Below are 23,522 nucleotides of genomic sequence, written 5' to 3'. Positions count from 1 at the left end.
CTCGTCCCAAAAAAGGGCTTTGGGTAGGGTGAGTTGTTAACACAGATCACCTAAGAATTGTACAAAAATACAGTCAGAGGCTCTGGGCAGTTACTTTTGACCAGGGGTCCAAAACCAGGATGTCAGCAACTTGAGGAAAACACTGGCAGCAGAAGTCGAGGACGCCAGTACAAAAGTGCTGCCGATCAGTGTGGATTTTTAGTCTTCCCTTTCTGGACTAGGACTGTAGATGAACCTTCCTGATTATTGCAACAAAATATGGTGGTTTGATGAGAAAAAGGATGGAACAATCAACTTAATTTGCAAATGGGGATGGTGTGTAATCATCAAAGCTCCATGAACTGATGGAAGACTTAGAAGGGTGTAGCATAAAGCGTATTTTAGGGCAGAAATCAAGCTTAGTGATTTTACTGCTTTTTAGATTGATAACAATAAGAATTGCAGAGATAACAGTAAGTCAGCTCTGCTCAGACTGTATTTCAGACAGTCATTTCCCTCATGTTTTTTTCTTTCAGAGTTGAGACTGTAATTATGAAACAGAAATCCAGAAAATGACAGAAAAACGTTAGTCGCCTTCTTCTAGGACAGTCATGTTGGAAGGATTGGTAGCCTGGGTCCTCAACACCTATTTGGGCAAATATGTCAATAACCTGAACACAGACCAGCTTTCAGTGGCTCTTCTAAAGGGTGAGGCTTTGTGTTATTTTCTGTAGTGTTTTTATTCTGTGTTTAAAAAACCCAAATCTTCTGGCTTTGTACTAACGGGAAGGTTATTCCTTAATATTGTGTTTAACATTGATGGCAACTCTTTTAATAGAGTTACGTGCTAGCACTTTGCAAGGAATAATGACTTCTCTTGTGTTCCTGTCTCTGCTGCTTTTTATCAACACTGCTACACCAATTTCTGTGAAACCTTCCCAAGTATGCTCAGCATATCTTACCAGCAGGTTTGATGTAGGTAATATTTGAGTGTTGTTTTTCCTAATACTGTTCAGTAACTTTAGTGTTGAGGGATCATGCAGAAAGTGTTCTGTATTCCTTACCTCTTTTGGTGTTAGTAGTTACTCCCTTCTAATTAATACTTCTGGTTTATGTCATATTATGCCATGTTACTTTCATGAGTTTTGTACTTTTACAGAGTCCTCAGATCAATGCCTTCTAATTTACCTTTTGCTGCTGTTACCTGCTGTTTCTGGAGAGAATGTTGTATTGTACTTCATAGCTTTTCTGTGTCTGCTTTTTGTACCATTGAGAAAATACTTGAAGTACCTCTTTTGAAATGACAGAAGAGGCTTTCTCCTTGGTTACAATCAAGTTCAGATCTAATTCTAGATGACCTCATCAAATAGCTTGAGGACATGGCATTGGAAAATTAACAAGTATATTAAATAACCCTTGCATTTGTAACACAGCTTGAAGTGATAGATTGACTTTTCTCATGAAATCCTCTTTATTCTTCATTTTAGGCTTCTAATGTTAAAGTTAGCATTGTTTGATGTTATTTTGTTTAAGACTTGCCTTTTTTTTTCTGCTTTGTGTAGGTGCTGTTGAATTGGAAAACTTGCCTCTAAAGAAGGATGCCTTGAAGGAACTGGAATTACCATTTGAAGTAAAGGCAGGTTTGTATTTTGCTTGTGTGTGCAGGACAAATAAACAGGAAGAATCTTTACCTGTGAGTCAGAAGCTTGAACAAATTAAGTAGCCTGGTTTTCAGGTTATCCAGTTCTGGTTTGTCTTGTTTCTTTCTTACACCATTTTTTCTTTCAGGTTTTCCAAGCATGATAAAGTATGTTTATCCAGGAATCTGATATCTCTGTATTTTGTGTACCTAGGTTTCATTGGCAAAATAACACTCCAGATACCTTTCTGTCGCCCGCACGTGGATCCATGGGTGATATCTGTCTCAAAACTGCACTTAATTGGTGCACCAGAAAAAAAAGAAGATTTTGATGAGGAAAGGGAGAAGTTGCAAGAAAGAGAACACAAGAAAGCCCTTCTTCTAGCTCTTGAAGAAAAATGGAAAGTGAGTCATGCTTGTCTTTTATGTTGAGGAAACGGCTGCGGTAGATGGATTTCACTGACGTCTAACAAGTAGAACAAATGCATATGGAACTAAGTTAGAATTTGATTCACACATGCTAACATAGTGCTATTTCTGCCTCACCCCATCATCTTGTGCTGGGACTCTGGAATAGATTGCCCAGGGAGGTTGTGGATGCCTCTTTCCTAGGGGTGTTCAAGGCCAGGCTGGATGAGGCCTTGAGTAGCCAAGTTTAGTTGAGGGACATCCCTGCCCTTGGTGGGGAGGTTGGAGTAGGTGATCTCTTAAGGCCCTTCCAAGCCATTCCTCAGCCATTCTATGATTCTGTCTTGGAGATACTGAAATAGTTTCTTTCCATTCTCCCTACTGACAGCAATTTCAGTGTAACAGGTGTATTGTTTCCTGCCCAGCTGCTACAGAGGTGGTTAATACTTATCCCTCTTTTCTCTTTTAGAAAGAACGACAGCAGAAAGGAGAATCCTACTGGTACTCAGTCACTGCATCTGTAGTCACACGAATTGTAGAGAACATTGAAGTAAGCCTTTGCATTGTAAAGCTTTTCCCACTTAAGAATTACACTGTGCTTCCTATTGTGTAGTCCTCAGAGAAGAAATATGTAAATCAAAGGCAGATGTTTGGCAGAGCACAGTCCCTTTTCAGACTGAACCTTTGTAACTTCAATCTTAAACTAGTCCTCATGGGGACTTCTGGGAAGGAAAACCCCTTCATCCTACTTTTGCCAGGGAAAACATGAACTTTTTGTTTGTAACACTATCTGGAGAAAGACTTTGCATGGAATCTGGTGGATTTTGCTCACATTGAAATTCTTTGATTTATGAACCCACCAAAACAACTGAATTGTTTACAAAGCAAAGAGCATGATTTGTGTTGTTAAAAAGATAGCTTGTAAAGAAACAAATCTCTGCTGATCTATGATTTTGATTATTTGACTGCACATTGCCTCTCAAGGTCTTTAGTTACCCTTTTTCTACTATTTGATAAAAATCTGCCATATATCTTTTAGGTTTCAAAATGACTCAAAAGTGGCTGTTACACTCTGTTGCTTTTTGGCTTTGGAAATCCTAATGTAGTTGCTAATGTTGCTGTGTTGCTGACGACATTTTAGCAACATTGACATAATTTATGTTTAAGAACCAGAAGCTTTCTTCATACTGCTTGCTAAAGGTTGTCTGCTTGCCTCCATGAAAGGATTATCCTTCTTTCTCCTTGCCTTCAGATAGGCAGGCTATAGAATTTGGTTGCATTTCAACTCACTAGAGGCAGTTTAGTAGCAAGATAGCGCAGACTACTTGTTTTTCCTGATATGTTTGAGAAGAATGTATTTGGTTCAGGAGCTAAAGTTGTATTTTTCTCTGTCCTGGACTCTGGGAAATCACAGTAACTTGGTGCTCTCACAGTTTTTACCGACATAAAATTAAGTTTGGGTCACCTTGTATGGTTATTTGTTTGTAATTCTGGCTTGTACTGGTGATTCTGGTACATTAACTAGGTTAGTGTGTTAAGCAATTACACATTTGCCTTTAAAATGGAGAACAGTAGGATAGCAACATAAAGTACACTGGCTTGTGAAAGTGGCTAGTTGTTCTGGGCTTGCTGGAGAATTGCAGAAATTAAATATCAAATTGCCTTAGTATTAATGAATAGTACTTACTGCTGGCCACTCTGAGGAAAATACTTGTCTCTAGTAATATTTTTTTTTTCCTAGTTAAAAATTCAGGATGTCCATTTGAGGTTTGAAGATGGTGTCACGAATCCTCTGCAGCCATTTGCCTTTGGCATATGCATCAAAAATGTATCCATGCAAAATGCAGTGTTTGAACCAGTGAGTATGGCATTTTGTACCAGAACTCGTGGCAGCTGAGGTCTGATGCTCTGTTTTATGGGTGCTAGTAAATACTTAGTAAAATGTATGGCATGTTAATAAACTTCTGGTTATTGTAATAAATGGATTTGGGCATTTCATACTGTTAATTTGGCATATGGAACTGGACATTCTCTGGCACATGGTGTGTGTGATCTTGCCTCTACTCCTCTTACTCCAGGTGGAGAAGCTGATGAGGAAAAAACAGTTGGATGTTGCTGACTTCAGTGTTTATTGGGATACCAACTGCACTTTATTGGGTGATCTGCCTCCTGGGAAGCTACAGGTACAAGAGAGAATTTTGTTGTTGGTCTGTTTCCTATATTGCAGAGCTAATTGGCTTTGAATTATTTGGATGTGGTGCTTTTAAGGGCAACAGAAATTTATGGTTTCATGCTGTGATGATAATATACATGTGAAATCATAAAGGTGTGAAGAGAGAGCATACTTAGGAGGATTTTTAATGGATTGGCATGCTAGTAAAGTGTATTATGGTAAGCAAAGCTACTGCATCTTAGTAAGTATTGTGCACTCGTTCTTAGAAAATAAATTTGCTTGTGTCCCACAGGAAGCAATGGATAAAAGTATGGAAAATCGTGATCATAACTACATCATGGAACCTGTTTGCACTTCTGCTCTTCTCAAGAGAAATTGTTCTAAGGAGCCTTTAAGATCTCGCCAGACTCCACGGCTCGAGTGTGACATTCAGCTTGAGACTATACCCTTGAAGCTTTCACAGGTAAATACCAACCATCTTTGTTTAACTCTCAATATCTGAAACAGAGACAGTTGAGTGGGAGGGCAGATGAGGCCATCATGAACACTGAGCTGTTAACCATGTTAGGCACTGTTGGGTGTCCAAAGTACTTAGCCTTCAAGATGGCTCAGGTACCTGCATGCTGGGTTGTGCACTGCTTTTTGGTCAGTTCCTAACAAAATGGCTGATTACAGAAGATAGTCCTTTATGTTTGGTTATCACAATGTCTACAAATTCAGATGGGTAGGTTGACATGAAGTACATTTTTCCCTTCCCACATACTGCAGCTCTTGTTTGTATGTCACTGCTTCTGAAGATCATGATGGTAAATTGCCACCTTGAATTACCTCTCTCTAAGAAAGCAGTTGCTGATTCAAACAGTGAAATACCTGCAGGGTCAAAAAACTGGTGGTGTCTCTGGCATCTTACATACCACTTACTGGAGCAGAAAACAAATGCTTTGTTAAGGATTTTGTTTAAGCAAACCAAGCATTCAAAATGATTTAAGTATTTTACTGCAGCTGATTATTGCCCCCCAAAAAATTACATTCTTGATTGCTTCTTGCAGTAATAGGAGGGGTACATGGTGGGGTTAGTGTATAGGATGTATAGTAGGGGCTCATGTTGGGCTGGTAATCTGAGATGGAAGGCGGCTTCATTTTGTGTTTGTGAAGGTGGAAGCCTGCAAATTGAAAATCACACGTTTGGTTTTCCCCTCCCTATTGCTTTGGAAAGCACTGCAGTGTTGCCTAATTGATCAGTGTCTTGTTTCACTAAAAGATGCAGTATCAGCAGATCATGGGATTTTTGAAGGAACTGGCTAGGAAGGAACGACAGCTGAAGTTCAGGAAGTGGAGACCAAAGGCTGCAGTAACAGAGAGGTCAGTATATCTGTGGCTGTGCTGGTCTTAGTCTGCTGATAAAAACTCTACTAGACAGACTGGAGTGAAGACAAATTAAAAGGTAGATAAAAATCATACATTAGAGTTTCAGTTTTCTTGTGTTGTTCTCATGCCTCATAAATCAGTTTTAAACATTCAGATGTAATTCAGACTTTAAACCTTCCTTTCACAGCTTCCAAGAACTGAAATTATCAATTGGAGTTTCTACCCCCATGTGCGCACTTGAGGTGTTATGAGAAGTTCTTTCTGGCAAGAGCACACATGAAGTTTCTTTTAATGATAAATAAGATGGTACCAGTTCAGACTATAGTTCTGTGGAGCTCAACATTTTGTTGTCTGTTCCTAATATGTAACAGCTCTGCTCAGTCCCACTGAATTGATAGGACTACACTCTTCTGCAGAACCAGCCCACACATGCTGGCTCTACTACCAGTATTTTTTCTGGCCAGTTGCCCTCTTGTTTTTTCACTAAACCTATCCTGGACCTTTCACCAGTTTGATCTGCATTTTGTTTTCGGAAATGCTGGTAATACAGTGATTTGAAACCATTTCAGCTGCCGAGAGTGGTGGATGTTTGCTTTGAATGCCAGTCTGTCGGAGATCAGGGAGCAGAGACAACGCTCCAGCTGGAAGTTCGCTTTGCATCGGGCCCAAGATGCAGTGTCTTACACTGACATGTATTACAGCAAGCTGAAGGGGGAACCACTGTCTGCTGCAGAGGAGGTATTTAGATTTGAGTTTTCTACAGTGTTGATGAATCCTGCAGAATCACAGAAATGTTAGTGAACAAGATGCTATATTCCTTTAGTGCAGTGGCTTTACCTTTTTGTCTTTTCAGGCAGAAATGCATCGTATTGAGGATGAGCAAACCTATGAAGAGTTGAAGATACTGTATGAGGTAGTTCATGATAAATTCCATGACCTAGCTGAGGTGAGGAGCATTTTGCATACAGGGTTGTGGGGTGTTGTATTCTATTCTGCTGGAGAGTGGTAGCCTGTATTTGTTTGATTTAGAAGTGTGGCATTAATGCTAAAACTGCAAGCAGTGCTCAGTTCCTGCAGTTTTTACTCTTGTGTCACTTGCACAATGAGATCTTTTCCCTAGTCATATGATGATCTTCCTCAGCAGTATCTTTGCCAGACTTCCTAGGGCAGGTACTCTTCATGTTAGAGAGTGAAGGTAAAGGGCTATCATGAATATTTTCCTAGAGTAAATGTATGGCAGAAACGAGCCTCGTGTAAATGGCTTCCTGAGCGCACACCATAAAACACGAATTAGTTTCTGTAATGGTACAGTATTTTCTCTCTTCCACATAGAGCTGATGAAATTTAGAGCATTTTATGGTGTCAAATGACTTTTTTTGAATTAGTGTTTCTACTGCCATATGGCTTCATATATAAATATGCAGCCCTTAACTGGTGGTATGTTTGTTATTTCTTTGCTGCTGCTCTCCTAAGAAGCTAAATATTGATTGAAAATATCCCTGATGGTGTACTGAAGAGTGCTGAATAAATAATAGATGAAATTGTAGTTTTATTGTGACTTTTCTGTATGGTTGTGATACTCCTTCACTTAGCAGCAATGTGTTTGTCTTCAACGTTCAAATGTAGAGTATTAAAGAGCCATTGCCTGATACCCCTGGAGGCTCCCCTAGCACAGAATCTGCACATGGCACTGGGATGCTGCAGTACCTTCAGTCCTGGTTTCCTGGCTGGGGAGGCTGGTATGGATATGCTCAGCAAACATACGAAGGTGAAGCTTTTGAAGGGCTGCTGCCAGACCCAAAGGAACAGTGGAATCCAGAAGAAATACTGGGTATGGAAATCCAGGGGTTTCTGTTTCTTTCCAAGGCTGCTAATGGCTGGTGAAGGTGAACAGAAACAACTCTTTGGTTCTGCACTGTTCAAAGGTTGTGTGTCACCTGGTGTACTTGGGCAGCAGAGCCTGTCTAAAATTTAGCCTGTCCAAAAAATCTCAGTGCCTGGTGTACCTGCTTATTTCTGAAGGGGTATATGAATACATTGGTTTCCACTGTTGTAGATGTTTATGGCAAAGGGGGGGTCAGGTAGCATGGTGTGACTGGGTGTAACATTAACAGTACTGGAATCTGTAAATTCAGGTTTACATTACCTTAATTGAAATACTGCTCTATGGGATATTCAGTTTTGTTAAGGAAGTAGGTGCATCTGTTCTCTCCTAAAACTGGGGGAATCTCAGTTTTCAATTTCAGAGAAACTCTTTTTATTCTTCAGTAACTTCCAGAAACTTACATTGTGTGTTTTGTTGTTTATTTTTTTTATTAGGTGCAGATGAATTTTTTGATCCTGCTGCAGATGCTTCTAGCATGAATACCTTTACAAAGAGAGATCATGTTTTTGCTAAATTAAATCTACAGTTGCAGGGTGGTTCTTTCACTCTGCTGCATAAGAGAAAGAAGATGATGCATGCTGAGGAGACTGCTTTTATGCAGCTGGAGTTTTCAGGTATCAAGTCCATTTCTCTTCTTTCTCATAGAAGACCAGAGCTTTGTCCACTTCCAGACCTTCCTTTGATTTCTAACTCTTTTAATTACTATACTGAAACAAAGTTCAAATTTAAAAGATGAGAGCAGCTTGAGGAAATTGATGTATCAAGTGGAAGTTAATTTCTCTCTTCAGATGTGTGAGTGATTTCAACACAGAAATCTAATTTTAGACATTGCAAAAGGAAGACAGCTGTGGAAATACTTGCTTCATACTCCTTGTGATGTATTTCTGTCTTTAATTGTTTAAACAAACAAATCTATGGGGTTGGATTATATGAGCTATAAAGGTCTCTTCCAACTTAAACCATTTTATAAGTCGTTTCAAAGGGCTTTTGTGTTGGTTGATAAATGTTTTCTGTAACATGCAAACAAAACCTGTGCTGTGTACTCAAGCAGATAGAAGCCGTTCATGTATTTCTATTCCAGGTGTGAAGATCTTGGCAGAGTCCCTTCCTCGCAGAAATTCTTCCCTTCTCAAAGTTCGGCTTGGTGGCCTTTTTCTGAGGGATTTGGCAACAGAAGGGACCATATTTCCAGTTCTTGTATTCCCAAATCCTGTAGGTGAAAAAAACACTCTTTTAGGGTTGTGAAATAGTTCTATTCCAAGACTCGACACGTTCTTGATGTGTATTATCTCAGAAAGAGAACACACATTAGTCTTGGAGAAGAATTTCCACCTGTTGGACTTACTTTTCCCTTCCTTTTCGGAAGATCATTGTTTGCTCTGTATACTTGCAGTGTTAACGTTACAATTGCATGTGTTGGGAAGAAGATAATTTGTTGAACAAGGTTTGATTTTTGGAACAATCAGTGATTGTTCTGTTTTGTAAAGCTCTTGGGTCCCAGTAAGATTTTATTACACCTGTGTACTGCTACACCTAGAGCAGAAATACAAATATTTTTTTTCTTCCTTCTTAATGAAATGATGAAAAGATTTCAAGTACCTCTTCTGAGCAAACAACATTTGACTGTACTTATGAGAATTTCTCACATTTTGTACTTTGTCATTGTAGAGAACTGGCTGAAGATTGCACTTTGTCTGCTCTTGCGTAGACGGCGTGAGCTTTAGTCATAGAGCTTTAGTCATACTTCTGCTGATTGCATCATGCAAATAAATTATGTCTGTAGTCTGAGATGATTATACATTAACTTAGAAACTGACTATAAGACTAATACAGAAAAGACTTTTATGCTTGTATCAGGTGACTTGGTTGGTTTTACCTAAACAATCTTTTCCTTTTTTAAATTCTTATCAGCAAAAAGAGGTTGGCTGCATGTCTTCCTTTGGACTCCAGAGTCTGTCCTCAGAAATGACTAATCAGAACACTGGTAAAGATTTCATTTTATGTTTGAAGATAACAAATACATGGTAGAATTCCCACAGACCAGAACTTTCAAAACTGGGTGTCTAGAGTTTGAATTCTTGCGAATGTTTTTTTGCAGATAGCAAAGATAAAATCCTCGAGGCTTTGTTCAGACATAAAGGTGCGTGCAAGCTGACTTAAATGGAGTGAGTAAGAAAGTATTTCCAGACAGTGGGAGTTGCACTTGCTCTTTGTCTTGTTTTAAAAACAGAAGAAAACATCTTTTCAAGAGTTCAACACAAGGACCCCAGTTCTGAAAGTGTGTCTGTGTGTACAGACATGTTGAATTTTGTTGATTATAGAGGTTGATCATGGTTCTTGCTTTTCTGTTACCAAACAATTTTCAGAGGTCCTATTTTCCTAGTGGTAGCAATTGAAAATTAGTGATGAAATTCTTTGGGGTTTGATTTTTTGCTTCTATTTATTTGGTTGGTTTGGGGTTGTTTTGCAACTGTGTTTTGTAACTAATTTCTTCCTCAGTTGCAGATCCTGACGCCCCAGTGTTTGAGATGCTTTATGAAAGAAATCCAATCCACAGCAATTTTGAGAGGCGCCTGGAAGTCAGTACCAGACCTCTAAACATTATTTACAATCCACAAGCCATTAAGAAAGTAGCTGACTTCTTCTACAAGGGAAGGGTTCATACCTCAGGTTAACCTTTTTGTGCTTTATTTTGGTGGGGTTGGGGGATTTTTTGGTGGGGTTGCACCTTTTTTTATCTTTGATTTTTGTTTCTTTTCATTCTTAGAAATGTAATGCACTGATCAATCTCCACTTTAAATTCAAATCAAACCATACTCCTGAGTCTGCTCTGAATGGTTTTTGTTGTTTGCTTCTTTAACTGAATCAGGGTTTTACTGGGGCAGACTCTTGAAATTTCTACTTTAAAATTGCAAGTTGCTGCTCTACCACATGGTGGATATTGATGCTGCCTAAATTAAAATGTGTGAATAGGGAGGCCTGTTTTTGTAACCTCTCCCTGAAATCAATGGAGAGCTGATTTTTTTTCAGCAAACAGCAGAAGATTTAAATTATCTGCACAGGAGTGTGGATGGCATTTACCTTTTCTGTCAAGGTGAGAGTATTCAGTAAACCTTAGAGCTAAAGTTTAAATCAAACAAGCCAACAACCAAACTGAAAAGATTGCCTGCACATTCCACAGGTGCTGACCTTTAGTCAGTGTTTCCTCTGCTGTCATACTTACCACCCTTACTGTCTCCCTCAAATTTAGTAACTCAGGTTGAAGGTCTGTCAGATAAACCAGGCAAGATCTGTCAAAACCAGACAAAAGTTTGGGAAGTGTTCTTCTAGTGGCATTTTTCTGTGCTTAGATGCTTCCTTTTTTTCTATGAAGCAACCTGGTGTCGAGGTGCAGCTTTCAACTGCTCTGTTTTCCTGTCCTTTATTGTACTGCTAAAATTAAAGCTAGATCTTTTCTTTTTCCTCTTTATATTTTTTTTTCTGATTCAATAACAGATGAACAAAGTTATGCCTAGTCAGTTTTGTGTATCTTGTGCAGGTTTTGGATATCAGTCCGAGTTAGAGGCAAGAGTGGCTGAAGCTGCCAGAAGACAGTACAACAAGCTGAAAATGCAGACAAAAGCTGAAATCAGGCAGACTATTGATCGTTTACTAGTAGGGGACTTCATTGTAAGTTTTTGCTCCCAAATTGTTTATGTAGGCTGTCTTGATGTATGTTTTAGCACTTGAAGTTCCTAAGAGGGGGATTTTTTTTGTTCTCAGTTTCTGTGGTATTGTTTTTAAGACAGTGGGGAGTTTTACATACAGCATTGTGATATTCCTTTTGCTGACAGTCCATTTTTGTGGTGCAGACCTGTTGTGATCAATGGAAGAATTGTGTTCTTGACCCTGTTCTTAGCTGGCTTCATGCCAGCTTGTTGGCTCTGGTGTGCATTGGAGCTCTGTTGCATCGATCTTACTGAGTTTATGGTTGGCCTTGACAAGGATTTGTCTGATCATGTCTGTAAATGGCTGATGCCTTCTCATAGCTATGGAAGTAGATTCACTCTCCTCAGCTTAGAGATGGGGAGTCCCTCTGTAGAGGAACATACCATGGGATGTTTCACCTACTGAAAATGTCTGTTCATTGACTGTGATGGGAGCAGCTGCCAAACTTCAGTGTAGCTGAGGGTTTTGCAGGTTAGCTCCTTGGGTGAAAAAGTGTCTAACTAGATTGATCTGTTTGACATGGCTTTTTTGTTGTATATGAAGGGAAGTGATTTCTTATGGTCTGTTGTATCTTTCTTCTTAACTTTCAGGAAAACAGCAAAAGCTGGACTGTGTGCCTTGATATTTCTGCCCCTCAGGTGATCTTCCCTGATGATTTCAAATGTGTGGATCCAGTGTTAGTTGTTGTAGATCTGGGAAGAATATTACTTACCAATTCTCAAGGTATGATCTAGGGTTATTACAGCTTTCCTTTTCTTCTCACCTTCTCCCAGAAACTTCTGTCTAGAGAGTAGAGATGTCTCTTATCTCCCCTATAGAGGTGTAGATTTTCACACTGTAATTTGAGGATCAAAAGAATTGCAAAGGCAGAGTCATGGATTTATTTTTTTAACTACTTGATTAAATCTTGTAGTAATCAAAGTTGGGTTAAAAATGAGACAATAGTGTCTTTTAATGGGTTCTATAATAAACTGTGACTGGCATCTGCATACATGTGAAGGAAGTTTAGTGAATTTCCTCTTGAGAAGGAAAAATTGACAGTGAGGGGAGGCCAAGCCAGTGCTGATATACTCTGTGTTTAAAAAAATACTCCTTCAAACAGGATGATCAGTTAATGATGGGAAATGTCTAGGGAGGGAGGAGGATACTTCTGTCTGTTTGTTTATTGTTATTTTTTTTAATCCACAGAAGAATCTAAAAGGAGTGCAGATGCTGTTTCTTCAGAAGTCAATGACTTGAGTGATGAGGAATATAAAACACCGCTTGCAACTCCTCCCAATACTCCACCACGAGAATCTAACACTAGCAGTGGCATCAAAATGCCTGAATTTACTGGAGTAGAAATAAGTGAAGAGCAGCTGCAAGCACACTTGATGAGTAAAAAGATGTATGAGACATACACACTTTCATTTATGGACCTTCAGATCATGGTGGGCCGAGTGAAGGACAACTGGAAACATGTTCAAGATAGTGATGTGGGTCCAACTCATGTGGTAGAAAAGTTCAACGTTCACCTGCAGTTGGAGCGCAGGTTGATCTACACCTCTGACCCAAAGTACCCAGGAGCTGTCTTGTCTGGCAATCTGCCAGACTTAAAAATTCATATCAATGAAGACAAAATACTAGCTCTGAAGAACTGTTGCACACAGCTAAGCACATCTGAAGCAAAGCCTTCCGATGCCCTGCATTTAGGGAAGGACAAGATTTTTGCAGGGGTAGAGCAGCTTGGCAGTTTGCATGATTCTGTAATGAACCTAACTCAGAGCGTTGTAATGCTGGAGCAGCACACCAGGGAGGTTCTTGTTGAATCTCAGCTGCTTTTGGCTGAATTCAAAGTCAACTGCATGCAGCTGGGTGTGGAAAGTAATGGACGGTATATCTCTGTGCTCAAGGTTTTTGGCACCAATGCCCATTTTGTGAAGAGGCCATATGATGCTGAAGTGTCCCTGACTGTTCATGGTCTGTTGCTGGTTGATACAATGCAAACATATGGAACAGATTTTGACCTTTTGATGGCTTCTCATAAGAATCTGAGTTTTGATGTGCCAACAGGAAGTCTTCGAGACAGCAGGGCTCAGTCCCCAGTTTCTGGGCCACATGAGACACGTCCCATTGATGTATTGGGTTTGACAGAGAGATGCACTACAGCCCCAAATGCTTCAGCTGGTAACAGTGGGAAAGATCAAGAGTCCCTGATAAAATTGGAGTATCAGTTTGTGAGTGCAGAATGCCCGTCGATGAATCTGGATAGCAGTCTGCAGGTGATCTCTGTGCAGGTGAACAACCTGGATATCATCCTTAATCCAGAAACTATTGTTGAACTGATTGGATTTCTCCAGAAATCCTTCCCAAAGGAAAAAGAAGATTCTAGTCCTCAGCCTTTAATAACTGACTTGGAAAGAGACTGGAGGGAACAGGAAACCTTCCAGTCTACTTATGTACAGAACACAGAGGTGGCAGTTGATATTCACTGGTTAAACATACTCCTTCTCAGGACAGTTGGCATGACAAATGGAGAAAAATATGGCAGAAAAATTGCAACTGCCAGTATTGGCGGCACCAAAGTCAATGTCTCCATGTGTAGTAAACTGGATGTAAATGGCTCTCTGGGATGCCTTCACCTGATGGATCTAACACAAGATAGTGTTAAGAACCAGTATGTTGTCAGCATAGGGAATACAGGAAGGTATGAAGGTCTCATTGGTGATGACTACTTTGAGTCTTTATTCTTTAGGCTTGATGATGGAAATAGCCTTCCAGATGCATTAAGTTTCACCTTCACAGAAAAGTCAAAAGAGGAGTGTTCTCTCAACCTCAAGATGGCCTCCTTGCACTACAACCACTCAGCTAAATTTCTGAAAGAACTGACTTTATCAATGGATGAACTGGAAGAGAATTTCCGCAGCATGCTGAAAAGTGCAGCTTCAAAAGTCACTACAGTCTTGGCAACTAAAACTGCAGAGTACACTGAGATGGTCTCTTTGTTTGATACCACGCCACGACCACGAGATGTTGCCAACATAGAAGATAATGAAGGCTATGCGTTGGGGTCGCAGCCTCTCCAAACTGACACTATAAAGCTTATATTAAATGTGAACATTGAATCCCCAATTGTTTCAATACCTCGGAAGCCTGGCAGCTCTGAACTGCTTGTAGGTCACCTGGGACAAATATCTATTCAGAATTTTGTACCGGGAGAAGATGAATCTACAAGTGATAGACTGCAAGTTGAAATTAAGGACATTAAAATGTATTCTTTAAATAGCAGCCAATTTACGAGCAAGAAGGAGCCTGTGAGTGAAATAGCTCATGGGCTGCATTCTTCAGGTCCTGCTAGTATTAGTAGCCAGGAAGAATCTCATTTTACTCGTCATGACTTCTTTGAATCATTACATAAAGGCCATGGTATGTTAATCAGAGGACTCTTTAATTATTTTACCATGAATAGTAGATGGTACTAAAAGAGTGTATTGCCCACAGGTCTGATTGGATATTCTGTTTTACCTATCCTCCTGAAACATGCTGCAGTGGGCAAGTTATTTTATTTATACCCACTTCTAGTCTCCTTATTTCACTTAGGATAATGTTTTAATTCTATTTCAACAGCTTTCCACATTCTGAACAACACCACCATCCAGTTTCAGTTGGAAAAGATACCACTAGAGAGAGATTTGGATGTAACTTTTCCTCTCAGTAATGAAGATTTTGGAGTATCAAGCATTATGAAGATTGAAGGGAAATTTGTGAACCCACTTCAGGTATAGCATTGACTCTATACCCCAATGCCAAGTGGGTTGGAACTAGATGATCTGCAAGGTCCCTTCCAACCCAAACCAGTCAATGAATCTATGTACATAAAAGTACTTCTCTGCATAGAAGATAAGTGGCACTTCAGGTTTAACATGTTGGTAGTTAAGAAATCAGATCCTTATATATGTAGTTAGAAGAGAGAGTCTGACGTAATAACAATGATCAAAACATGTCTGGGGGCATTTTAGACACCTTAATGAATTAGTCTGACTTAGCCTGGATGTCTGTCACAGCAGGAAAAAGAAATGTGCCACTGTGCAAGAATCTTTATTTGTAGTACTAGTAGAAATTAAGAATTCAAATGCCATTATCTTGAAAAAATCTCTGCAGGAGCAGATTGTAAATAGAGGAAACTGAAACTTCTAAAGCTAAGGAGTCAAGCAGTGATGGCTAAGTAGAATGTTTTTTCCATCTGTTACTGTATAATCTCAGCATAGTGAATTAAGGCTAGCTCTTATGGTGACTTATTTTTAACTAACTCTGTGTGGATGCTTTTTTGCTTAGGAATACAAGGGATCCTGTTCTAGGATCCCGTTGTGTATGTTTCCAGATTGTGACATCTTACAGAGCTAATACAGAACTGTTTTGCTTCAACCTTGCATTGAACCTTGTTCTGGATTATTTTTCACTTGGGGACAAACTTAAAATTTGGCTGGTTTGAAATTCCACAGTCTTTCCACTTGTGAATTTTAAAATATATGTCCTGATTTTATTAGTATAGGGAGCTCTGACAGGATGATGGTTTCTCTTTTTTCTTTCCTGCGTTGTAGGTGGTGTTAGCAAAGCATGTGTATGAGCAAGTCCTGCAGACTCTGGATAATTTAGTTTACAATGAAGACTTGAACAAATTTCCAACCGCTTCTGTGTCTTCAACTCGTCATAGCTCTCCATCAGCATCACTTCATAGTGCAGGCACAGAATTCTCAAGTGAATGGAAGGAAAATGGCTTATTCAGCCATTCTAGTTTTAATACTGCTCCAAACAAGTCATTAGCTATCAGGGAAACAAAATCTTTTACTCAGATTCAAGCAAACTTTCATATCTCAGAGCTCCAGGTTCAGTTAAGTGGTGATCTTACACTTGGTGCACAAGGCCTTGTCAGCCTTAAGTTTCAGGATTTTGACGTTGAGTTTGCCAAAGATCATCCTCAGACTTTGTCCATTCAGATTGCCTTGCGTTCCCTGCTGATGGAAGATCTTCTGGAAAAAAACCCAGACTCCATGTATAAGAACCTCATGGTGTCCCGTGGAGCACCCAAACCATCCAGCTTAGCTCACAAGGAATATCTTTCACAGTCCTGTCCCTCAGTATCCAATGTAGAATACCCAGATATGCCACGTTCCCTGCCTTCCCATATGGAAGAAGCACCTAATGTCTTTCAGCTATACCAAAGACCAGTTTGTGCCTCCCGTAAGAAGCCAAAAGAAGATGCAGATTCTGAGTATCCTCTGACTCCACCTCCTTCTCCAACAGCAGACAGATCCAAGTTGCCCTGTGGAAAAAGTAACTTTGATGATTCCTTAGTTCATATCAATATATTTCTAGTGGATAGGAAACATCCTGAATTTTCTTCTCGCTATAACAAAATTAACCGTAGTGTAGATGTTGATTTTAATTGCCTAGATGTCTTAATAACTTTGCAAACTTGGGTAGTGATACTGGATTTCTTTGGGATTGGATCCACTGCTGATAACCATGCTATGAAGCTGCAACCTGAAGATACTCAGCAGACAATCAAATCAGAAATAAATACCTTGTCAGCTTCTCAAGCCCAAGAGCCTGTAAACACTAAACTGGATCTGAAGGTATACTTGAGATGCAAAATAGTCACTGGATTGTCTGTCATAAAACGTCTGGTTTATAGAGACTTAAGGTGACATTTAAATCAAATGTTTCATATTTTAGTGGAGAATGTACATCAAGTCAGAAACAGTAGGTTTGAAGTGTGTGTAGGTGTAGTTTAAAATAGCAGAAGGTACAGAAAAGCAAAACATAGCAAAAAAACCTGATTGGCTCCCCTGTTCTGTCATGCTCCCTGGCCACATGGGTGGCACTTGAGGGACACCGCAGTGAAATGTTCAATGTTCACCCAGTGGAGGTCTCACGGATAGAGTTTGTTATGCTCTCCCTGCCCCCAGCCCCATCTATTGAGTTGTGTGCCTGAGAGTCTATGGGAAGTGTAGATCTTGTGTATGTATTTGTAGTCTTTGCCCTGCAGTCTAGACATGACAAGTCTTGAGGGAGAAAAGGGTGAAGGTAACAGTGCTAGGATTTGTTTATGACCTGATCATTCTGAGTTGCTTGGGAGACTTGTAATGTGCAAACATGGAGGTAAAAAGGTTACTTTCCTCCAGTGTCTCCCAGTCAGATAATTCTTGTTTGCCAAGTATAATTGTCTTGAAAAAAACAAATAACAAGATGTTCCACGATGTTGTTTAATACCAACCTTTCCTTTTTGTTCGCCTAGGTCCATTCTTTATCATTAGTACTGAATAAGACAACTAGTGAGCTTGCTAAAGCCAGTGTGTCAAAACTTGCAGCTCACTTGGAATTGATTGGTGAGTAGCTTGGAGAGCTGAGGTTGTATGCAGCTTAAAATAGCAGGAGGTGTGCATTGGAGTTGTGATTTGAAATGCTTTTTTTTGGTGCTGATTGGTATTTTTGTGTGTTTGTTCCTGGGCAAGATGCACTTTCTTTTCCCACCTCTTCATCCTCTGTGTTTTCAGGCTTGATTTTAAATTGTTGCATCCCTCCCAGTTGTCAAACCCTTGATCATTTGAGCTGAGATTGGCTAGGATTTTAATGCTTCTTTTTTACACAGCAGAACAGTGGTGTCTGTTACTGATGTAGAGAGAGAAAAAGAGCCAAGTTTTCTCAAGTCAGAGTGGTGTGATCATATGATGTATGTAAAGCATAGGGTTATGTTTGGATTAGTCCAATCTTTGTAGCAGAAAAATGTGATTTGCTTCCAACATGAAGTTGAAAATGTAATTGAATGTGATTTATTTAATTACTTGTAATGAAGTTTCCCCACTAATAGAGACTTTAGGGCTTCAGTAACTTATCTGTGTTTGAGGATGCTGATTGTCCGTCTTTGATTTTGCAGAGGGAGATTTAGCCCTGCAAGGAAGTATTGGAAGTCTGTCCCTGAGTGATCTTACAGCTCATGGAGAATTCTACAGAGAGCGTTTCACTACGAGCGGTGAAGAAGCACTCATTTTCCAAATCTATAAGTATGAATTTTTGCTTCTTATTGCTTTATATTAACCCCACCCCCCAAAAAAAAACCCAAACCAAAACCCAAACAGACCCCAAACCCACAACTGTCAGGCCTTCATAATTCTACTTTGAATGCTTGGGAATTAAATGAGTCTCTGAATATTTTCAGTCATAACCTTAATGGTTTTAAGCTGAGGGAGAGTTGATTTAGCCTGAATCTCAGGAAGTTCTTCATTATGAGTGTGGTGAGACTTTGGAATAGGTTGCCCAGAGTGGTTGTGGATGTTCCCTTTCCTGGAGGTGTTCAAGGCCAGGTTGGGTGAGGCCTTGGGCAAACAAGTCTAGTTGAGGGGCCTTCCCTCCCATTGCAGGCAAATTGGAGTAGATGATCTCTGAGGTCCTTTCCAACCTAAGCCATTCTTTGTCCTGCAATGTACATGGCATATGGAGAAAATAGGTTTTTATTTCCCTTTAATGGTGTTTCTGGAAATATTTACAGGGAGTAGAATAGAATAGAATTAACCAGGTTGGAAAAGACCTTTGAGATCATTGAGTCCAAGCTGTCATCCAACACTATCTAATCAACTAAACCATGGCACCAAGCACCCCATCCAGTCTCTTCCCAAACACCTCCAGCGATGGTGACTCCACCACCTCCCTGGGCCGCACATTCCAAGGGCCAATCGTTCTTTCTATGACGAACTTCTTCCTAACATCCAGCCTAATAGTTTATTCCTAGATAGAACAGTAATTATTTTTAACTGATGAAATATTCTCCCTTGCTCCTTAACTTTGGAATTAAGGGTTTGCTTTTGTGTACTCATGAAGTTCTGCTTTGTGTGAAGTTTGACTGTTTTCCACCAATAGCTCCTACCCTGTGATATTTGATGGGTTTCCACCTACTCTTCCACCCACTGGAATTAATTAGGAATTATCCAAGTAATGTTATGGAATTAATTTTGAAGGTAGCAGCACAGTGATTCAGAGTTGAGTCTACATACTGTCATGCAGCAGAGTGCTTCTCTTATAAGCCACTATTGAGACACGTAAAATCACCAAAGATGTCTCTGTTAACTTAGACATAATGACTATAAAACCAGTTTCTAATATATGGCATCAAAACAGTTTTAATTCTATACTGTGAACATTGTTTAAATCCTCTATATTATAATTTTGACTGCAAAAAATTAATATCTCTATGTGTACAGTGAGCTCAAATAGCCCAATGTTACTTTCAACCTTTATCCCAGATACGGGAGGCCAGACCCCTTGCTGCAGAGGGAGTGTGACATGCGTGTCACCCTGCGGATGGCATCTGTTCAGTACGTGCACACCCAGCGCTTCCAGGCAGAGGTGGTGTCTTTCATCCAACATTTCACTCAGCTTCAGGATGTCTTGGGGCGACAAAGAGCAGCCATTGAAGGACAAACAGTATGTGTGGGGTTTTGTCTGTGCTTTTTTAGCTTGTTTGTGCAAATTGAAATGCAGTATAAAATCTACTAAATCAGCGAGTTGCAATGAGGGGAGGTTTCAGAGTTCTGATTGGAGATCACCGTACCTGGAAGGCATTTTAGGACCTTTCTGCTTCTATTTGGAAGTGTAGAATACCAAATTTGCCCATTACTTAAAACTTTGGCACTTGGATCCTGCAATATGCACCGATACAGGGGTTTTCTTGTCTTTGTGATGCTGGACAAAAAGGGCTCTGCATTTTATCTTGCCTTTTTTTCCAGTGCTCACCAGGTAGTTCTAAGGAGAACCAAGTGAGAAGTCCTTCTGTTCTACACAGGTCTTTGATCAATTATGATGGTTGGTAGACTGAAAATCATATTCTGAACTTCTGCTTGATAGAATATATAAATAATCATGACAGTCATAGCCTGTTCTGTACAAAACCTAGTAAAGGAGGGATTAATAACAGTTAATAGTAACAGTCTTGTGTAAGAAGTCCTTTCTCATAATTGGAAGACAGTTATTACTTGCTTATATTAAAAATCTTCATTGTCCATCAGGAACTTTGAACCTGATTTTGAAACATCTGGTTTAAATTCATATCTTTTCCTTTTGGAAATATTTTCCTAAGTGGTCTTTATTTCAAGTGTAGAGCTGGGTAGTGTCTGTTATAAATCTCAGATATGTGGTGACAGTTTGCTTCATTCCTGCTGACTGCCCCTGGTGCACAGGAGTGTTCTGGTTCCATCCTGTTTTATCTGGCCTTTGGTTCCTGCCCAAAACAACAGATTGAGTTCTTTAGTATAAAATTTTACCACAGCTTAATGTTTAAGTGAAGGAACAGTGTTGCTGTGTTCCTGAATTCAGTACTGATCAGTGTGAGGTAATCATCCCCTTGCTGGATGGTGTTTTTAATGAATTTTTGCTCTTCCCAGGTAAGAGATAAAGCACAGAGAGCTTCCCGAGTTCTTCTTGATATAGAGGCTGGTGCTCCTGTTCTGCTTATCCCTGAAAGCTCCAAGTCCAATAGCCTTATTGTAGCTAATCTGGGAAAGCTGAAAGTGAAGAACAGATTCCTGTTTGCAGGAATGCCAGGCACTTTTTCATTAAAAAACAAGGTAAGGACATCACTTCTTAATGTAGCAGCTGCTGGGTTTTCTGGTTCTTACACAATTTATTTCATAGCAAAACTGGAAATGATCCTTACATTTTACTTTGCACATACACTTTGTACTGCTAATAGTAAAACAGTCTCTTCCAGTGGGCTGGGCAGTCCTGGGTGTCTGGCCTGCAGCTGATTGTACCCAGCTGCTCCCTGTTGCACCTGCACCTGGGGGAAATTGCTCTGTGGAACTTGCTAGAACTGGTCTTGGCAGGAGGCAGGACCCAGCTGGATGCACACCTGAGCTTGATTGCTTAATGGATTTCCAGCTAGCCCTCATGGATTTTTTGTTGGTGGTGGTGTTTTCTGCTCTTAGCCAAGTGTTTGTAGTTGATTTGATTAGGTGAAACCTAGTTAAAGGTTTCTGGTGAATGCTTGAACTTAAGGCTGCGCACAGGGCAGGGAGTAGTGTTGCTGTTGAGAGACGTGGCCTCCAAATCAGGGTAAGGAAGATCCTCTTGGATCACCTCAGAAAGGGTAGTTGTTCTGAGAACCCTCTAATCTTGTTTTAACTGGGGGGGTGGACATGACGTGGACTAAGTGCTGCAGCAGTTTTGTGGTGTGTCTGCTGCCTCCCCCTGATTTCCATCTAGCAGTGTCTTTAACAGTGAGGCAGTGTTGGACTGTAATACTGAGCTGTCTTCTGGACTGCAGCGTGTTGATGTATTGAGAGGTTTGCAAGTGTTAGAATCCCTAAATTACTGTTAGAAGTTAAAGGATGTGTCCATGGTAATTTTATTTCAACTTAAAAATCCTGTGTTATTGTAGCCCTGCAGAAATGTGGGGGTTGAAGTGGGGTCAGGTGGGGTTTGGGGAGTTTTTTGGTGGTGTTTTCATTTTTTTTTTCTCTGTCCTGTTTATTTTTGAGGATCGGATTTTGCAAGGCAGTGCATACAAGGATCCAGTTTTATTGGAGGTATTTCACATCTATGCAGTAGTGTTCAGGTGCTCCTCATTCTTGTAAAAAAAGGGAAACTTGTGGAATTTAGCCCTTCAGAAGTTCCTTTATCCGTTAAAAATTCTGATCCTCTTCTAAAGACTGCTGAATTCTGTGAGAATTGAATTGAAGTTTGTGGTGGTGTGCCCTTTATGCATGTCTGAGGTGCTGGTGATTGGGATTTATTGCATCAATTGGTAGATTTATAGATGATGGGATGGTCTTTCTTTGCATGTACTTTTCAGTCTTGTTTTTATAAAGTGAAATGTTAATATTTTCCAATTTTTCATCTTAAAAGCCTTGATTGCAGCTGCAATGATTTTTTTTTTCTGTCCAATGAACAATATTTTAAATCCACGTGAGGCAAGTAAGATTAGTGATTAATAGCAGAAAGGAAAGTCTGTGGTGACATTGAAAGCTGGATTCAGAAAGAAGGTGGGAAATGAAGTAACAGCCCTGCAGTCACAGGTGAAGTGAACAATTCCAGAGAGAGGGGCAAGTGGCTCACTGAAGGCACGGCATTGTAATCTGCTGGGGCATGTGAAGCTGAGTAAAATTGAAACACAAGGTTAATAAATTTATATCAGGCCAGAATAATTGATCCCTGAAATTGGCTTCAGGGTGTAAAGGTAGTGCATAAACCTCTTCCCCCAGGCATATGTATTTGGGAGAATAAAATCCTAAATTGATGTGACTATTTTGCTAGTGAACTCCTACCCTTTGCAGGTTTTTGATGCTAGACAGTGTCATGAAGGTGGAAAAGCTCCTGAGATTTCCACTGGACAGGTGGTGAATGGGAAACATCTAAAATCTTACTCATCAGTATAGCTGAACTTTTCTTTTTTCACTTGTGGGAATTTTAACAATAAGAGCAGGGATTTATTCTTAGCTACTGTAGAAAAAGTTTTGAGGCACATTTTGGTACAATGACTGAAGTGTTGGAAATGCATAGAGTGAGAAATTCCTGCATAGAGGCATTTGTTCCCATGCTCTAATAAAGCATTACGTTGCTGATATGGTCTTGCAGAAATAATGGCATCTGTTGTTTTCATCACCTGAGGATGATCTGAAAAGCAGCTTTAAATATTTAACAATGCTTATTCTACAGAAATGCTGGGTGCCTTGAGAGTCTTACCCCTCTGTTTTGGATTAATTAAATTTACATGTGGGGTTTCTTTTGTTTTGAGCAAACCCCACTGTTTTTAGATCAGTTCTCATTGAAAAGATTTTACAGCTTTTTGAAAACACTGCTGAAATAAACTTTGAGGGTTGGACTGGATGATCTTTAGAGGTCCATTCCAGCCCCTGAAATTCTGTGATTCTATATTAAATAAAATATTTTAGCCTGCTGTTAAGGTCATAAGAAAAGAGTTTGGCTGTCTTTCTACAGCAAAAGATACTGGCATTCAAATAAAATACTTGGGGTTTTTGACTGGAATTTCTTGCAGCTTGAGCCTTGGTGTATTGATTCCTTAGGATTGAAATTAAAAAATCTAGTGTTAATTATAAAATACTTTCCATTCATTAGCAGGATTCAGTTCAATTTTCATCTCCTTTGGGAACCCCAAAACACAGCATGAAGAAATCAAGTGCTGATGAATCAAAAGCAGTGACAGAAGGATTGTTCATGAAAAAATCACCAGGAGCAAACATTTCTAAGCTGAAGAGTGAGCCTGTGCTGAGCACATCAACTAAGCAACAAGGGCAACAGCCAAAGCTGCCTATCCTGCCAAACCCTGACAGCCCAGGTGTGTGACAAATAGAAGAAACCCCATAAAGGAT

The 23,522-nt window shown here is 39.8% G+C and overlaps 1 protein-coding gene across 1 annotated transcript in view; it reads left to right on the top strand.

Moving 5' to 3' along the window:
* VPS13D (vacuolar protein sorting 13 homolog D) overlaps window positions 1–23,522 on the top strand; it is a 96,461-nt gene that overhangs the window by 1,806 nt on the left and 71,133 nt on the right. Inside the window, exons 2-26 of the mRNA XM_054175784.1 lie at window positions 516–687; window positions 1,542–1,619; window positions 1,833–2,023; window positions 2,496–2,576; window positions 3,768–3,884; window positions 4,105–4,209; window positions 4,492–4,662; window positions 5,461–5,561; window positions 6,137–6,305; window positions 6,421–6,513; window positions 7,194–7,398; window positions 7,887–8,066; window positions 8,534–8,664; window positions 9,364–9,436; window positions 9,952–10,122; window positions 10,991–11,121; window positions 11,751–11,883; window positions 12,349–14,565; window positions 14,767–14,918; window positions 15,741–16,775; window positions 17,438–17,528; window positions 18,077–18,203; window positions 19,440–19,620; window positions 20,577–20,759; window positions 23,272–23,488. Of these exons, the coding sequence (XP_054031759.1) occupies window positions 591–687; window positions 1,542–1,619; window positions 1,833–2,023; window positions 2,496–2,576; window positions 3,768–3,884; window positions 4,105–4,209; window positions 4,492–4,662; window positions 5,461–5,561; window positions 6,137–6,305; window positions 6,421–6,513; window positions 7,194–7,398; window positions 7,887–8,066; window positions 8,534–8,664; window positions 9,364–9,436; window positions 9,952–10,122; window positions 10,991–11,121; window positions 11,751–11,883; window positions 12,349–14,565; window positions 14,767–14,918; window positions 15,741–16,775; window positions 17,438–17,528; window positions 18,077–18,203; window positions 19,440–19,620; window positions 20,577–20,759; window positions 23,272–23,488 (6,430 nt within the window). The 5' untranslated portion in view covers window positions 516–590. The remainder of the gene's footprint in view (window positions 1–515; window positions 688–1,541; window positions 1,620–1,832; window positions 2,024–2,495; window positions 2,577–3,767; window positions 3,885–4,104; window positions 4,210–4,491; window positions 4,663–5,460; window positions 5,562–6,136; window positions 6,306–6,420; window positions 6,514–7,193; window positions 7,399–7,886; window positions 8,067–8,533; window positions 8,665–9,363; window positions 9,437–9,951; window positions 10,123–10,990; window positions 11,122–11,750; window positions 11,884–12,348; window positions 14,566–14,766; window positions 14,919–15,740; window positions 16,776–17,437; window positions 17,529–18,076; window positions 18,204–19,439; window positions 19,621–20,576; window positions 20,760–23,271; window positions 23,489–23,522) is intronic.

The sequence above is a fragment of the Dryobates pubescens genome, chromosome 33, assembly GCF_014839835.1.
Source record: "Dryobates pubescens isolate bDryPub1 chromosome 33, bDryPub1.pri, whole genome shotgun sequence".
Classification (NCBI taxonomy): domain Eukaryota; kingdom Metazoa; phylum Chordata; class Aves; order Piciformes; family Picidae; genus Dryobates; species Dryobates pubescens.
Note: the sequence above shows the minus strand (reverse complement) of the source record. Positions and strands in the feature narration are given on the sequence as shown.